This window comes from Schistocerca gregaria, chromosome 7 (genome assembly GCF_023897955.1).
Source record: "Schistocerca gregaria isolate iqSchGreg1 chromosome 7, iqSchGreg1.2, whole genome shotgun sequence".
Classification (NCBI taxonomy): Eukaryota; Metazoa; Arthropoda; class Insecta; order Orthoptera; family Acrididae; genus Schistocerca; species Schistocerca gregaria.
Genome location: NC_064926.1, coordinates 309,069,167 through 309,086,995, shown reverse-complemented (window position 1 = coordinate 309,086,995; position 17,829 = coordinate 309,069,167). Strand labels below are relative to the sequence as shown.

At 43.0% G+C, this 17,829-nt stretch overlaps 1 protein-coding gene across 1 annotated transcript in view; it reads right to left on the bottom strand.

Annotated features, from left to right (window-relative positions):
• Positions 1 to 17,829, bottom strand: part of LOC126281742 (myogenesis-regulating glycosidase) — a 667,424-nt gene that overhangs the window by 113,455 nt on the left and 536,140 nt on the right. Inside the window, exon 3 of the mRNA XM_049980929.1 lies at positions 7,164 to 7,297. Coding sequence (XP_049836886.1) covers positions 7,164 to 7,297 — 134 coding nt within the window. The remainder of the gene's footprint in view (positions 1 to 7,163; positions 7,298 to 17,829) is intronic.

Genomic DNA, 17,829 nt, shown 5'->3' with positions numbered 1-17,829 from the left:
CCATTTGTTGTTACAATACAGTTTATCACAATGTGGCTGCAACCCTCCACACTTTACTATCATGGCATCGATCCAGAGAGCGGCTGTTTTAGTAATCCTTGAATAGTGTTTTTTCTGTCTGACTCGGACATCCTGCCCGGATTACCTGGTCTCCATAAAGTGCGCTGAATTGCTTTTCACCAACAGTGCGACTATCACACAGGGAGCCAGTACAGGTAGAAAACTGATCACTGTGTGACGAATGTCAGTGTCACTGGCTCTGTTTTTCGAACGTTGCGTCTATTACTACTTCAAATCGTTATCAATGAATTTGTTTTACCATTGCCTTTGGGTAGGTATGTCTTAACATGTTACATTAATAGGACGTAGTTATATAACTCACTGAATGGATTATGGGCAGCATGGGGTAACTTGTTGTGTCAGGCATCATTGAGAGTCATAAATAGAATCAAAAGAAATCTGTTTTTATTGCTGGGACACGGTTCAGATTGGAGTGATTGTGAAGCGGAGACTTTTCTAGCTCTCAAAATACACTTAGAGAGACCCAGTGACCGATTTGTCCAGCTCATACAAAAAAGGAATGAATAAATACTGAACTGACATAAAATGTTAGCACCCATTCGAATCGTGGAAGAAATTACGAAACAAATGATCGCAATCACGGGTAGACTGCGTGCATAATCACTGAATTGGTTTGATAAGCACATTCACACCACAAAAGTAACTGCTCCCACACTTCCGAACTGACCGCCGTGTTGTCAAGGATGAGAAGACCGTATAATTTTAAGATTACTGCAAATCAATTTAGTAAAATATTCCCAAGATGGCTTGTTCATTAAAAAACAAGAAAGGTGGCGTTATGTTCAAACTTGTTTCCCGGTAACACCGTCGCAGGAGAATGACTTTTTTTTTCAGAGTCTCTAGACTGGTGTCACTCTGGCCTAGCCAACGTAAGAAACTAAATCCCGCTGCCAATCTCCAGTAAAACAGCAGGAGAGGTCAGCGCCGCCTCACCTGTATTCTTAGCGTGGTCCAATAAGGGTGTGGTGAGTATAAACGTATATATTTTTATGTGTGCTACGCTTACGGAAACACGCATCTTTGTGGTGGTTGCTTTTTCTCCGCATCGAACAGTCTTCCCATGAACTCGTCACACACTTTACCATCTGATGTTCGCAACAGTACCACTAAGTGGACTCCGCCTGTCAGTATTGACGAGCCGTTTCCCGTCCATGCATCCCCGCTTCAACACCTGACCCACTGCTCCGGAGAAAATGGGCACTACCGGCTTCTTCTTGCCACATACACTTGGAGGTACTAACCAACACAAAAACATACTACTCCCAATAGCTGTAATTGTTAGTCTCTAATGAAGTAATGGCTGATGAAATGTTTTTCAGCATTGCGTCCTTAGTCGCAAATAAAAGTATTTGCACTTGTACTCACTACACCTTGTATTGTACTCGAGAGGCACACTGAATAAGGAAATGAAAACGAAGGGGGCAGACATTCCAGCCCACTCTGATAAGCTGTTTAGGTTTCAACACAGGGTGTTAGTGCACGGATTGAATGTAATGTGCATCGTAGGCCGAGAGACTCAATGGGAGAAACTTTATTCTTCCAATAATTTTTTTTTCAATTTTTCTCTGTACGGAGTGACAGCCATTTACTGAAGAATCATGACCAGCGTAGGCCTGTACGGTGCCACTGCCAATCCAGACCTTGTTGGTGAGTGCATCGTTCTGACAGTCAATAACGCTGACAGGGTGATGGCATGGTGAGGAGTTACTGACGGACGTATGTTTCCGACGACAGAAATCGGCCTCTCTTGGCAGCCAGCAGTCGACCTATTCAGACGTGCATTCCCATCCCTCTCTCCGGCAACATGCCCCAAAATCTGTTGGTGACCTCCCTGGTACCATACTTAGTACCCCACTGGTAGATTTTCTCAATAAACCAGACACACCGAATAGTTTCTGAAAAGTACCCAACCTGCTATTACTACTCAGTAACTTCGCACAAAAAACGGTTCAAATGGCTCTGAGCACTATGGGACTTAACGTCTGAGGTCATCAGTCCCCTAGAACTTAGAACTACTTAAACCTAACTAATCTAAGGACATCACACACATCCATGCCCGAGGCAGGTTTCGAACCTGCGACCGTAGCGGTCGCGCGGTTCCAGAATATAGCGCCTAGAACCGCTCGGCCACTAACTTCACACATTCCTGGTCCTTGATGCCCACTTCTAGCAGTAATCTTAAACATGTAGGACCCTGAACAGTAAGAAACGTCATTCCAAAGAAGTTTTCGTAACATTTTTGGGAAACCGCGATTTTGTAAGCTGTACAAAATTAGTATAAAAGCAGGCTCGATCGCGATGGTTATTTTATTTAAAATCACCGGTTTCGGCCCAGTCTTAGGCCATCTTCAGAATAGCACTGTGCAAGATAGATAAAATGCTAGTTACTTAAGAGGTCAGTGACATAAAATAAAGTAATTTATACTTATTAAAATCGAAGATTCGTTATCCGTCCTGTTTATCCTTGACAGCTGTGATCGAACTCAGTCGTTATGGTAGCATCTGTCGTCCTTTATATATATATATATATATATATATATATATATATATATATATATATATATATATATATATATATATATATATATATTTGATACTTGCTGGCCATCTTACTATGATGTCTCCATGTTGACGGTGTATGGGTGTCTGTAGCTAGCCAGTTCAGGCCAGAAGAGGGCACAGATGTTCTACCGAATTTCGTTCTATTCAACAACACAGTGTAATTAGTGTTTAATTATCATAGATGATAATTATTTTACATAAATGCATTTGATTATTCTGCTCGAACATTCTACTGATTAAGTAGCCGGTCTATGGATATATTATACCGCTTAAATAAATTATTTTCGCCAGATGGTACTACAAGAAGTAAGAGAAATAATTTTTAAACAATCTTATAACAATAAATGAAAAGCACCAGTTTGCTTTTGTTCTACAATATTACTTGTATTGTTAACCGGTTTTCGGCTTACAAGATGGCCATGTAAGCCGAAATCGGTTAACAATAAAAGTAATATAGTAGTACAAAAGCAAACTGGTGCTTTTCATTTATTATAATGTTGTTCTACCAAGAACCGACGGCAGATTCTGTTAACACAATCTTATTAGAGTTACTCACTAGTTTTAGCAATTTGTTCTGTCCTATAGACACTATTTTTTTATGGTTATTCACTTTCCGGTAAACTGTATCTTCCAATGATTCGTAATTTATGTTAATCGTTCCTCATTGGCTGGCGTTGATGTCATACGAGGTGTGACAATAAAGTAATGAGACTGATTTTCTTTGCAAGATGTGGCACCCCTGCAGGCTTGCTTAGGCACAATATCTATGAACTTGGTCTATAAGCTGCTTTTAGTCCAAGCGGCACATCGATGCAACTGCTCAGTCGTGAGTTGTGCTGTAATAACTTAACACGTATTTGTGTTTCTCGTCACGGAAATGGAACCGCATAATATAGCGCAACGGTATGCCATTTTTTCCGTTAAATTGTGTGAAAACGCTACGACAACTTAAGGTAAGCTTCACAAGGCTTTTGGAGAGGAGGTTATGTCAAGAGCTCATGTTTTTCGTTGGCATAAAATGTTTGGTGAAGGCAGACCAAATGTTGAAGATGAAGACTGCAGTGGAAGACCATCAACCTCACAAACGGATGTCAACGTGGCCAGGGTGCGTGAACTTGTACGATCTGATCAAAGATTATCTGTGAAAATGATTGCAGAAGAACTGAACATCAATCGAGAAACGGTTCGTCTAGTAATGACTGCAGATCTTGGTATGAGAAAGATTTGTTCAAAAATGGTCCCCAAAAATCTGACAGCACAACAGCGAGAAACACGGAAAAATGTGGCAGCCGATCTGTTAGATCAAACGGAAATCAATCCGGAATTGTTGAGCCGTATTATCACTGGTGATAAAAGGTGGTTTTTTGAGTACGATCCAGAGACAAAACGCCCAAGTTCGCAATGGTACTCAAAGGGATCATCCAGACCAAAAAAAGCTCGCATGTTAAAGCCAAAAGTGAAATGCCTGCTTGTGCGCTACTTTGATACCAAGGGAATTATTCATCAGGAATGGGTGCCTCCTGGACAAACAGTTAACCAATATTACTACAAAAAAATTATAGAAAGATTCGTAAAAGAGTTCTTTGTGTCTGTGCCAACATTGCTGATAACTGGATTCTGCATCACGATAATGCGCCATCCCATACAGCTCTGTCAGTACAACAATTTTTAAGCTGAAAACAAATTTCACGACTACCACAGCCACCTTATTCACCAGATATCGGTCCGTGCGACTTTTTTCTATTTCTAAGAGTCAAAACGGCGGTCAAGGGACACCATTTTCAAACAACACGAGATGTCCAAAAGGCTATGACGAGGGACTTGGAGGATATTACAGAAGACGAGAGCCAGAAATGTTGCCATCAATGGCAGAAGCGCTGGAAAAAGTGTGTGTTATCAAAAGGGAACTACGAGGCTGAGTCAAATCAAAACCTTAAACTTGTGATGTTGTTGTTGTTGTTGTTGTTGTGGTCTTCAGTCCTGAGCCTGGTTTGATGCAGCTCTCCATGCTGCTCTATCCTGTGCAAGCTTCTTCATCTCCCAGTACCTACTGCAACCTACATCCTTCTGAATCTGCTTGGTGTATACATCTCTTGGTCTCCTTATCCGATTTTTACCTTCCACGCTGCCCTCCAATGCTAAATTGGTGATCCCTTGATGCCTCAGAACTTGTCCTACCAATCGATCCCTTCTTCTAGTCAAGTTGTGCCAAAAGCTCCTCTTCTCCCCAATTCTATTCAATACCTCCTCATTAGTTATGTGATCTACCCATCTAATCTTCAGCATTCTTCTGTAGCACTACATTTCAAAAGCTTCTATTCTCTTCTTGTCCAAACTATTTATCGTCCATGTTTCACTTCCATACATGGCTACACTCCAAACAAATACTTTCAGAAATGACTTCCTGACACTTAAATCTATACTCGATGTTAACAACTTCCTCTTCTTCAGAAACGCTTTTCTTGCCATTGCCAGTCTACATTTTATATCCTCTCTACTTCGACCATCATCAGTTATTTTGTTCCCCAAATAGCAAAACTCCTTCACTACTTTAAGTGTCTCATTCCCTAATCTAATACCCTCAACATCACCCGACTTAATACGACTACATTCGATTATCCTCGTTTTGCTTTTGTTGATTTTCATCTTATTTTCTCACTTCAAGACACTATCCATTCCGTTCAACTGCTCTTCCAAGTCCTTTCCTGTCTCTGACACAGTTATAATGTCATCGCTGAACCTCAAAGTTTTTATTTCTTCTCCATGGATTTTAATACCTACTCCGCATTTTTCTTTTGTTTCCTTCACTGCTTGCTCAATATACAGATTGAATAACATCGGGGAGAGGCTACAACCCTGTCTCACTCCCTTCCCAATCACTGCTCCCCTTTCATGCCCATCAACTCTTATAACTGCCATTTGGTTTCTGTACAAATTGTAAATAGCCTTTTGTTCCCTGTATTTTGCTCCTGTCACCTTCAGAATCTGAAAGAGAATATTCCAGTCAACATTGTCAAAAGCTTTCTCGAAGTCTACAAATGCTAGAAACGTAGGTTTGCATTTCTTTAATCTAGCTTCCAAGATAAATCGTAGAGTCAGTATTGCCTCACATGTTCCAACATTTCTACGGAATCCAAACTGATCTTCCCCGAGGTCGGCTTCTACTAGTTTTTCCATTCGTCTCTGAAGAATTCGCGTTAGTATGTTGCAGCTGTGACTTATTAAACTGATAGTTCGGTAATTTTCACATCTGTCAATACCTGCTTTCTTTTGGGATTGGAATTATTATATTCTTCTTGAAGTCTGAGGGAATTTCGCGTGTCTCATACATCTTGCTCACCAGATGGTAGAGTTTTGTCAGGACTAGCTCCCTCAAGGCTGTCAGTAGTTCTAATGGAATATTATCTACTCCCGGGACATTTCTGCTTTCCCTTCTTTGCTAAGAACTGGTTTTCCATCTGAGCCCGTGATATTCATACAATTGGTTCTCTTTTCTCCAAAGGTCTCTTTAATTTTCCTGTAGGCAGTATCTATCTTACCCCTAGCGAGATAAGCCTCTACATCCTTACATTTATCCTCTAGCCATCCGTGCTTAGTCATTTTGCCCTTCCTGTCGATCTCATTTTCGAGTCGTTTGTATTCCTTTTCTCCTGCCTCATTTACTGCATTTTTATATTTTCTCCTTTCATAAATTAAATTCAATATTTCTTCTGTTACCCAAGGATTTCTACTAGCCCTAGTCTTTTTATCTACTTTATCCCCCGCTGCCTTCACTACTTCATCCCTATTACAGAAGATGAGCTCCAGAAATGTTAGCATCAATGGCAGAAGCGCTGGAAAAAGTGTGTTCAATCAGAAGGGAACTACTTTGAAGGCGACAACACTAAAATTGACTAAAACGGTAAGCAACGTTTTTTTCACATCAGTCTCATTACTTTATTGTCGCTCCTCGTAGAGCACAGACACGTCCTCACCAGATCTACGCAATGCTGCCCAGCCAACGGCAGTAGTTTCAGCGACTGAGGTCTACTGACTCTCCTGGCCATCGTCAACTTCAGCTGGTGGGTAATGACTCTTCAGTTTTAATAAGCATAAATTTCTTAATTTTAGGTCACTGATTTCTTAATGTAACTAGCGATTGTCCTATCTCTCACAGTGCTGTTCTCAAGGTGGTCTAAGACTAGGCCGAAACCGGTCATTTTAAATAAAATAACCAACGTGATCTCGACTGTTTTTTCATTAATTTTGTGTTGTGTCAACAGTTTCCCCACCTCCTTTACTGGTAAAACAAGAGCGATGAAAACATTTACCACCAGATTCGAACTACTGCTACTTCTCTCTCTCTCTCTCTCTCTCTCTCTCTCCCTCTCTCTCTCTCTCTCTCTCTCTCTTCCCTCCCCATCAGAATCTCTAGACAGCAAGTAGCACTTGTGCAGCCTAGCTTCATCACTTGGTGTGGTAGTGCAGGAACAACAGCCCTGCCGCCGGCACCAGCCTGCAGGCCTGGCTGCGGTACCTACTTGCCGGAGTCGGTGTCGGTGTCTGAGTCCTCAGTGCCGGTACCCGTCGCTGTGCCACCGTTGCCGGGCGTCAGGTCGCCGTCCGTGAACGAGCTGTCGCTGAGGTCGCCGTCATGCGACGTGGTGGGTGTCAGCTGCAACATACCACGACACGGCGTCAAACCAATTGCAGGACAGTATCACTAGCGAAACACATGGCGAACACGACAGTACAACCATTGCAGAATTTTCCTCAGGCAGCAGTTGCTCAGTGGTACGCAGGAGATAGACGGTAAGTAACTTAATTTTCATGGTATATTTTTGGGATTCTAGCCCATCTACATCCATACTGAGGAGGCAAAGAAACTCATACGAGGTGCTTTTCAAGTTCTAAGGCCTCCGATTTTTTTTTTTCTCCGGACTGGAAAGAGATAGAAACATGCGCATTGTTTTAAAATGAGGCCGCGATCTTTGTCAATACGTCCCAGAGATGGCAGGACCGTACGGCTGATGGAATTTTACCGCCAGCTGTGAGAATGAGAACTGTTTTAAATACTTAAAATTGCGACGTTTTCCTTACTTGAACAGCGTGCAATCATTCGTTTCCTGAATTTGCGTAGTGTGAAACCAATCTAAATTCATCGACAGTTGAAGGAGACATGTGGTGATGGAGTTATAGATGTGTCGAAAGTGTGTTAGTGGGTGCGACAGTTTAGTGAAGGCAGAACATAGTGTGACAACAAATCGAAACAACCTCGAGCTCACACAAGCTGGTCTGACGACAAAGTGGAGAGAATTGTTTTGGGGGATGGCCGAATGACTGTTGAACAGATCACCTCCAGAACAGACATTTCTGTGGGTTTTGTGCACACAATCCTGCATGACGACCTGAAAATGCGAAAAGTGTCTTCCAGTTGGGTGCTACAAATACTGACGGACGACCACATGGCTGCCCGTGTGGCATGTTGCCAAGCAATGTTGACGCGCAACGACAGCATGAATGGGACTTTCTTTTCGTCGGTTGTGACAATGGATGAGACGTGGATGCCATTTTTCAATCCAGAAACAAAGCGCCAGTCAGCTCAATGGAAGCACACAGACTCACGGCCACCAAAAAACTTGCGGGTAACCGCCAGTGCTGAAAAAATGATGATGTCCATGTTCTGGGACAGCGAGGGCGTAATCCTTACCCATCGCGTTCCAAAGGGCACTACGGTAACAGGTGCATCCTACGAAAATGTTTTGAAGAACAAATTCCTTCCTGTACTGCAACATAAACGTCCGGGACGGGCTGCGCGGGTGCTGTTTCACGAAGACAACGCACCCGCACATCGAGCTAACGTTACGCAACAGTTTCATCGTGATAACAACTTTGAAGTGATTTCTCATGCTCGCTACTCACCTGACCTGGCTCCTAGTGACTTTTGGCTTTTTTCAACAATGAAAGACACTCTCCGTGGCCGCACATTCACCAGCCGTGCTGCTATTGCCTCAGCGATTTTCCAGTGGTCAAAACAGACTCCTAAAGAAGCCTTCGCCGCTTCCATGGAATATGGCGTCAGCGTTGTGAAAAATGTGTACGTCTGCAGGGCGATTACGTCGAGAAATAACGCCGGTTTAATCGATTTCGGGTGAGTAGTTAATTAGAAAAAAATCGGAGGCCTTAGAACTTGAATACACCTCGTACATGTCCCTAATACAGTGTAGGGTTCCTGCGAGCATGCAGAAGTGCCGCAACACGTCGTGGCATGGACTCGATTAATCTCTGAAGTAGTGCTGGAGGGAACTGATACCATGAATCCTGCACGGCTCTCCATAAGAGTACGACGTGATGGAGATCTTACCTGAACAGCACGTTGCAAGGCATCCCAGATAAGCTTAGTAATGTTCATCTGAAATATTTAAACTCAGAAGAGTGTTCCTGGAGCCACTTTTCAGCAATTCTGTTCGTGTGGGGTGTCGCATAGTCCTGCTGGAATTGACCAAGTCCGTCGGAATGCACAGTGGACATGAATGGACAGAGTGATCTTGTACGTGTCACCTGTCAGAGTCGTATCTAGGCGTATCAAGGGTCCTACATGACTCCAATTGCACGTGCCCCACACCATTACAGAGCCTCCACCAGCTTGAACAGTCTCCTGCTGACATGCAGGGTCTATGGTTCAAAATCAAAATGGTTCAAATGGCTCTAAGCACTATGGGACTTAACATCTGAGGTCATCAGTCCCCTAGACTTAGAACTACTTAAACCCAGCTAACCTAAGGACATCACACACATCCATGGCCGAGGCAGGATTCGAACCTACGACCGTAGCAGCAGCGCGGTTCCGGACTGAATCGCCTAGAACCGCTCTTCCACAGCGGCCGCTTTCCATGGATTCATGAGGTTGTCTCCATGCACTTCTACACAGTCGTCTTTGGTTCCGTGCTTGTAGGATCTTTTTACGGCCGCAGTGATGATGGAGATTTGATGTTTTACCGAATTCCTGATATTCATGGTACATTCATGAAATGGTCGTACTGGAAAATCGCCACTCCATCGCTACCTCGGAGACTCTGCGTCCCATCGCTCCTGCGCTGACTATAACACCACGTTCAAACGCATTTAAATCTTGATAACCTACCATTGTAGCAGCAGTAACCGATCTAACAACTGCACAATACACTTTGTGTCTTATATAGGCGTTGCCAAGCGCAGCGTCGTATTCTGCTTGTCTACATATCTCTATATTTGAATACGCATGCCTGTACCAGTTTCTTCAGCGCTTCAGTGAATATCATTATGCTGCCATTCATGCTTACATACGTGGCATAGGGTTTTTCGAACCAATTCCGGACAATTTCTCTTCCGTAGGAAATCAGTTTGAGATCTCCTTTCGATAGCACACATTACTTCACTAGTTGTGTTTCACAAGAACGATATTTTCTTAATCCATGCAATGTGTCAATAGACCATATCTTCGAAGTAATTCGTAATGTTCGAATACAGTACACGTTCCAGAACCCTACTGCAAATCGACATCAGTGATATGGGTGCGTAATTCAGGGGATTACTCCTACTTCCTATTTAGAGTGCTGCTGTGAACTGTACAATTCTCCAGTCTTCTGGTTCGGACTTTTCGCCGAGCGAATGGGCGTGTATGATTGTTAAGTATGGGACTAATGCATCGTCATTCTCTGAAAGGAACCTAACTCGTATGATATCTGGACCAGAAGACTTGCCCTTATTAAGTGCTTTAACCTGGTTCGCTACATCGATATCTACTTCTAAGTTACTGATGCTGGCAGTTGTTTTTAATTCGAATGCTATAGTATTGACTTCATCTACTTTGGTGAGTACTGTGGGAAAACCACCTGGCTGTTCAATTTTGTGCCGACTAAATTAGTCATCACGTGTGCCGAGTAGTGGTGTCATGTGCGATCGCTGCCTAAATTCACTAATGCTGCACTGCTATAATTACTTATGCATAGCGTGTGTTATTTTCGTAAAAGAGCAGAAATTTGTGTGGTAGTATTTGTTGTTTCGATTCTGTTTCAGTTCCGAACGATCCTGTGCAAAAGGTAAATGCGACAATTATTTCGTTCAGATATTAAGCTAGCATTATATCCTTTCTGTCAAAACTTAACTGTAAACTGCGTTACGTATGTACCGACCCGGTTACGACTCTAACACTGCATTTCTGGATTCGTTAGTATCTACTGTGATACCCACACCACAGGGATTTTAAACCATGGCGCGTATTCTACAGGTATTTCTCTTACCCCTTTACCGCACTTTCCCAGCGTAAGATGCAGGAAGTCCGTCACGTACCGTTGTGCCGTCAGTGTTCTCCAACCACAACCCGATATGTTTGAAAATATCGATGTATCGACAGTTTTCCAAAACATATCGGTATATACCGGCTACATAATTCTCCGATATATCGATATCAAAATGGCAATATCGAGTGCTGATATTTTTATTATTTTTTTCAGAGTTTTCGGTAAATATTTGAAGTTGTTCTTTTGATATTGTAGTAGAACATATTGTCATTGTGTGATGGAATGTTACTAGCTTTCATCACATCCAGTCCTCTTTGAGTGTGTGAAGCAATTGTAGGTGGCAAAAATAAGTTCGATTGCACTGGTGGGGAGGGCCGGGGGGTGGCGTTATGAATGGAACAATAAGATTTCCGATGTAAAGAAGTACCACAACAGTTGCCAGTTGCGTTAAAAACCAATTTTTTACGCAACTAGTGCGCTATTTCTTCACATAGGCATTCTTCGAAAACAGTTGCTGCAAATAATGAACAAAAATCTAAACGAGAAGATTGGTCTTTGCAGTGGAAGGAGACGTGCGAGAGGAAATGCTGACGTAACCAGCGCTCAGCGCTACCTTCAGAAACTGGAAAAGTTGAGCTTCACCACGCAATTATGACACTGCAACTGCTAAGTCACTGGCGCTGGCAAAAATGTAAAACCTGGGAAGTCGACAGGAGGTGTTCTGGACAAACCTGAAATGTGACGAAACCTAACGACGGACCCATCGGACACCTTTCATTGTGTCACCTACAAGCAGTTACCAATGTTGGTAAAGCGGTTATCGCCAAGCGGCGCTGGCCATAGTGGCCAAGCGGTTCTAGGCACTACAGTCTGGAAGCGCGCGACCGCTACGGTCGCAGGTTCGGATCCTGCCCCGGGCATGGATGTGTGTGATGTCCTTAGGTTAGGTAGGTATAAGTAGTTCTAAGTTCTAGGAGACTGATGACCTCAGCAGTTAAGTCCCGTAGTGCTCAGAGCCATTTGAACCAAGCCAAGCGGGAACGTTTATCGTTTTCCTCTCAATTCTTGCTCTTAGGGGGTCGATTTACAGAATATCTAATAATAAATCAGTACTTAAATAGACAGCTTTACAACCGGCAGTATGTTTACAATGTGCAGCTGATATTTTTCTAGACCGGTACGTCGATATATTTTGCGTCAACATACCGATGCGCCGAAATTTTTTCGATATATCGAGAGAAGACGTTGATATTTTTTTCAAGTTAACAAAATATCAGAATACCGATATTTTTAAAAATATCAACAGTCCTAATCACCACTAGCCGTCAGCTCACGTCATTCCTGATGGCTTTTCACACATAGTAACACCGCTTTGACTCTTCAAAACATTGGAGGTTACCGCCAGACTTGCCAACGACGGTCGTCGGACGCAGAAGCGAAATTCGTCGTTGAAGGCAATGCGACTACACTCGTCAACAGTCCTCCACGTCTCTTCGTCACGGTACCAATCTAAAGACTGCCGTTTATGTTGTGGTGTCCACGACAATCTACGCATACGGCGGAGATTCTCTAGTCCTGTTGATGCCAGCCTCCGACCAAGGGTGCGCCATGACACAAAGTGTTGAAGAGATTTCATTACTTGTTCTAGAATGGCAGGCGCAGGTGTGGAAGGGTTACGATGTGCTTGGTGCACAGTGTAGTGATCCTTCCTTCTAGTGACCAGATGTCGTCACCAGATTCTTGACGACAAGAGTGCTTGCCTTAACGTTCCCACGCGATCCAACATCGTGTCACAGCCACACCGGAATGCCGCACGATTCGACTAGCCCGCCAAACAGAGGCTCTCAATAGGCCCCTTTCAAACTTCGCCAGGTACTGATAACGGTATCTCACACGAGTGCGTGACATCTCCGTGTCCTTCACAACAATCCCTCAACATCTGACGCTGTTCACACTCCTTAGATACCCTACCAGGCCTTGTATCACCATTAAACATAAATAACACTAATACACACTGGTGGCCGTCCTACTTAGATAGAACTGCAATTGTCATCATTTACATACGAAACTACTTTGCCCTCCGACCCCGTCTTCTGGGTGCTTCATTTTATTGACATGAAGGTTAGTTACGGCATCATAATTAGAATACTATTAAATATTCCGAAGAAAAAAAGACACCGTGTGGGTCACTTTTAAGTTTATTCGGTTCCGTCTTTTGTCACACGTATCTTCAGATCCATATTTAATTACTGTACAAGCATGCGTGACGCATGCATTAAGATCTAGAATCAACAAATGATTCGACGACCCGGATACTGATTACTCAGTGGACAAGCTCTTGCGGTAAGATGGTACTGCAATAAGAAACTACGAACGAGAAACAGGAGTGCTAGTTCTGCAAGATTCGCAGGAGAGCTCCTGTAAAGTTTGGAAGGTAGGAGACGAGATACTGGCAGAAGTAAAGCTGTGAGTACCGGGCGTGAGTCGTGCTTCGGTAGCTCAGATGGTAGAGCACTTGCCCGCGAAAGGCAAAGGTCCCGACTTCGAGTCTCGGTCGGGCACACAGTTTTAATCTGCCATGAAGTTTCAGATTGATACTTGATAAAAGAGCTGAACCTTGAAAAGTACAATTTTGTCATACATTTCTCATACGGTCTTCATTGTCGTGTTATCTGCACGCTTTGGAAATGCAGAATTAATCCGCCAGAACACTAAGATTTGAATGGGGAGTTCCGTATTTTTGGAGCCCAGGAGAAAAACATCCGTGGGCGTCGATCAGCTTCGAAGACGTGCACGCCTCGGTACATTCGCTGCTCTGCAGACAACTGCAAATATTTTTCCATCAAGCAGTTGACTGTCTTATCTCACAGTGGGATAAATGCATTAAGAAGTATTGCGATTACTTTTTAAATAATAAACAGTTTACTCAAATTTTTCCATCTGTCTCGTTTACATTTGACTACCCCTTATAGTGGCTCCTGTGACATCGTTATTGCCACAAAACGCCCATTACATTGATGAATCAAGAGGCAGAGCAGTTTTATGGAACATTTACATTAACCACTGCTGCAACTTATCTTAAGGAAAATTGAAACACGGTTTTGCCTTCAAGCTTTCTACACTACTGCCCATTAAAATTGCTACACCACGAAGATGACGTGCTACAGACGCGAAATTTATCCGACAGGAAGAAGACTCTGTGATAGGCAAATGATTAGCTTTTCAGAACATTCACACAAGGTTGGCACCGGTGGCGACACCTACAACGAGCTGACATGAGGAAAATTTCCAACCGATTTCTCATACACAAACAGCAGTTGACCGGCGTTGCCTTATGAAACGTTTTTGTGATACCTCGTGTAAAGAGGAGAAATGCGTACCATCACGTTTCCGACTTTCATAAAGGTCGGATTGTAGCCTATCGCGATTGCGGTTTATCGTATCGCGGCATTGCTGCTCGCGTTGCTCGAGATCCAATGACTGTTAGCAGAGTATGGAATCGGTGGGTTCAGGAGGCTAATACGGAACGCCGTACTGGATCCCAACGGCCTCGTATCACTAACAGTCGAGGTGACAGGCATTTTATCCGCATGGCTGTAACGGATCGTGCAGCCACGTCTCGAACCCTGCGTCAACAGATGGGGACGTTTGCAAGACTACAACCATATGCACAAATAGTTAACGACGGTTGCAACAGCATGGACTATAAGCTCGGAGACCATGGCTGCGGTTACCCTTGACGCTGCATCACAGACAGGAGTGTCTGCGATGGTGTACTCAATGATGAACATGGGTACACGAATGGCAGAACGTCAGTTTTTCGGATGAATATAGGTTCTGTTTACAGCATCATGATGGTCGCATCCGTGTTTGGCGACATCGCGGTGAACGCACATTGTAAGTGTGTATTCGTCATCGTCATACTGGCGTATCACCGGGAGTGATGGTATGGTTACACGTCTCGGTCACCTCTCGTTCGGATAGACGGAACTTTGAACAGTGGACGTTACACTTCAGATGTTTTACGACCCGTGCCTCTACCCTTCATTCGATCCATGCGAAACCCTACATTTCAGCAGGATAATGCATGACCGCATGTTGGAGGTCCTGTACAGGCCTTTCTGGATACAGAAAATTTTCGACTGCTGCCCTGGCCAGCACATTCTCCAGATCTCTCGCCAATTGAAAACCTTTGGTCAATGGTGGCCGAGCAACTGGCTCGTCACAATACGCCAGTCACTACTCTTGATGACCTGTGATATCTTGTTGAAGCTGCATGGGCAGCTGTACCTGTACACCCCATCCAAGCTCTGTTTGACTCAATGCCCAGGCGTATCAAGACCGTTATTACAGCCAGAGGTGGTTGTTCTGGGTACTCATTTCTCAGGATCTATGCACCCAAATTGCGTGAAAATGTAATCACATGTCAGTTCTAGTATAACATATTTGTCCAATGAATACCCGTTTGTCATCTGCATTTCTTCTTGGTGTAGCAATTTTAAAGGCCAGTAGTGTATATACTCAGTGAAAAGATAGGTTCGCAGAGGCAGGCAACAAGAAAGTGAACAAGGGGAGGGTGGAAATTCTGTGCAAGTATTGTCTGATAAGGCATGTGGCGAGTACTTTTATTCGTTGTTAATTAAGGTACTGAAGGGAGACAAAATTTTAATTTTGATTAGGGACTAGAACTCGATAGTAGGAAAATGAAGAGAAAGAAAAAAATAGGTGAATGTGGACTGGGGGAAAGGAATGAAGAGGAAGCCGCCTGTTAGGATTTTGCACAAAGCATAATTTAATTATCGATAACACTTGGTTTAAGGATCATGAAACGATGTATACGTGGAAGAGAGCTTGAGACACAGAAAGGTTTCAGATTGATAGTATAATGATAAGACAGAGATTTCGGAACCAGATTTTAAATTTTAACACATTTCCATGAACCAATGTGGTTTCTGATCACAATTTATTGGTTATGAACTTTAGATTATACTGAAGAAATTTCAAAAAGGTAGGAAATTAGAGAACTGGGTAAGTTGAAAGAACGGAAGATTGGTGAGAGTTTCAGAGGGAGCGTTAGGCAACAATTGACTAGAACAGCGGAAAGCAACACACTAGAAGCAGACTAGGTAGCTTTGAGAGACGAAATAGTGAAGGCAGCTGAGGAGGACAGGTAGCTTTGAGAGACGAAATAGTGAAGGCAGTTGAGGATCAAACAGGTACAAAGACAACGCCTAGCAGAAATCCTTGGATGTCAGAGGAGATATTGAAGTTAATTGATGGAAGGAGAAAATATGAAAGTGCACCGAATGAAACAAGTGAAAGGGAATATAACCGTCCAAAACGTGAGAATGGAAGACAGCGAAAAATGGCTAAATAGGAAAGGGTAGTGGGCAAATGCAAGGACTCAGAAGCATATTTCCCTAGGGGGAAGATAAATACCGCCTACAGCAAAATTAAAAAAAAAAAGAGAAGCAGCCGAGTGAACGTGAAGAGCTTAGATGGGAAACGAGAGCTAAGCAAAGAAGGAAAATTGTAAATTTGGAAGAAGTAAGGACGGTCTATTCATAGGAGATGAAACTGAAGGCAACATTACAGAAAGGTGAGTGCAGTAGATGAAGATGAGATGGGAAGTATGATTCTGCGAGAACAATTTGACGAAACACTGAAAGACCTAGTCCCAAACAAGGCTCCTGGAGTAGACGACTTTCCGTCGTAACCACTAATGTCTTGAGAGAGTCAGCCATGACACAATTATCGGCCGGTCGCTGTGGCCAAGCGATTCTAGGCGCTTCAGTCCGGAACCGCGCTGCTGCTGCGGTCGCAGGTTCGAATCCTGCCTTTGGCATGGATGTGTGTGATGTGCTTAGGTTAGTTAGGTTCAAATAGTTCTAAGTCTAGGGGACTGATGACCTCAGATGTTAAGTCTCATAGTGTTTAGAGCCATTTGAACCATTTTGAGCAAAATTATCCCATTTTGTTTGCAAGATGTTTGAGGCATGTGAAATAACTCGGACTTCAAGAAGAATGTAATAATTCCAATTTCAAAGCAAGCAGGTGTTGACATGTGTCTATATTACCGAACTATCAGTTTAATAACTCACTGCTGCTAAGCATTGACATGAAGTTTTAGAGAAGAATGTAAAAACTTGTAGATACCGACTCCGGGGAAGATCAGTTCGCATTCCGCAGAAATACAGGAGTATGCGGGGCAGTACTGATCCTATACTTCTTTTGGAAGATAGGTTAAGGAAAGGCAAACCTTCGTTTATAATTTGTAGACTTGAGAAATCTTTTGACAATGTTGACTGGAATATTCGCTTTAAAAGTCTGAGGGTACCAAGGGTAAACTACAGGGACGGAAAGGCAACTTACAACTTGTACAGAAACCAGACGGTAGTTATGAGGATCGAGGGGCATTAAAGGGAAGTTCTGGTTGAGAAAGAAGTGAGACAGGGCTGTAGGCTGTCCTCAATGTTATTCAATGTGTACAGTGAGCGTACAGTAAAGGAAACCAAAGAAAAATTTGGAGTAGTAATTAAAGTTCTGGGAGAAACAAGGTATAAGATGAAACAAGGTATAAGATGAACAAGGTATAAGATGAACATCAACAAGGTATAAGATGAACATCAACAAAAACAAAACAACGATAATGGACTGTAGTCGAATTAAATCAGATGATCTGAGGGAACTGGATTAGGAAACAAGACACCAAAAGAAGAACAGATTTGCTATTTGGACACCAAAATAACTGACGATGGCCGAATTAGAAAGGATGTAAAATGTAGGCAGGCAATGGACAGAAAAGAGTTTCTAATGGAGAGAAATTTAACTTCGAATATAGATTTAAATGTTAGGAAGTCTCTTTTGAAGGTATTTGTCTAGAGTGTAGCCATATTTGGAAGTAAAGTACGAGCGATGAACAGTT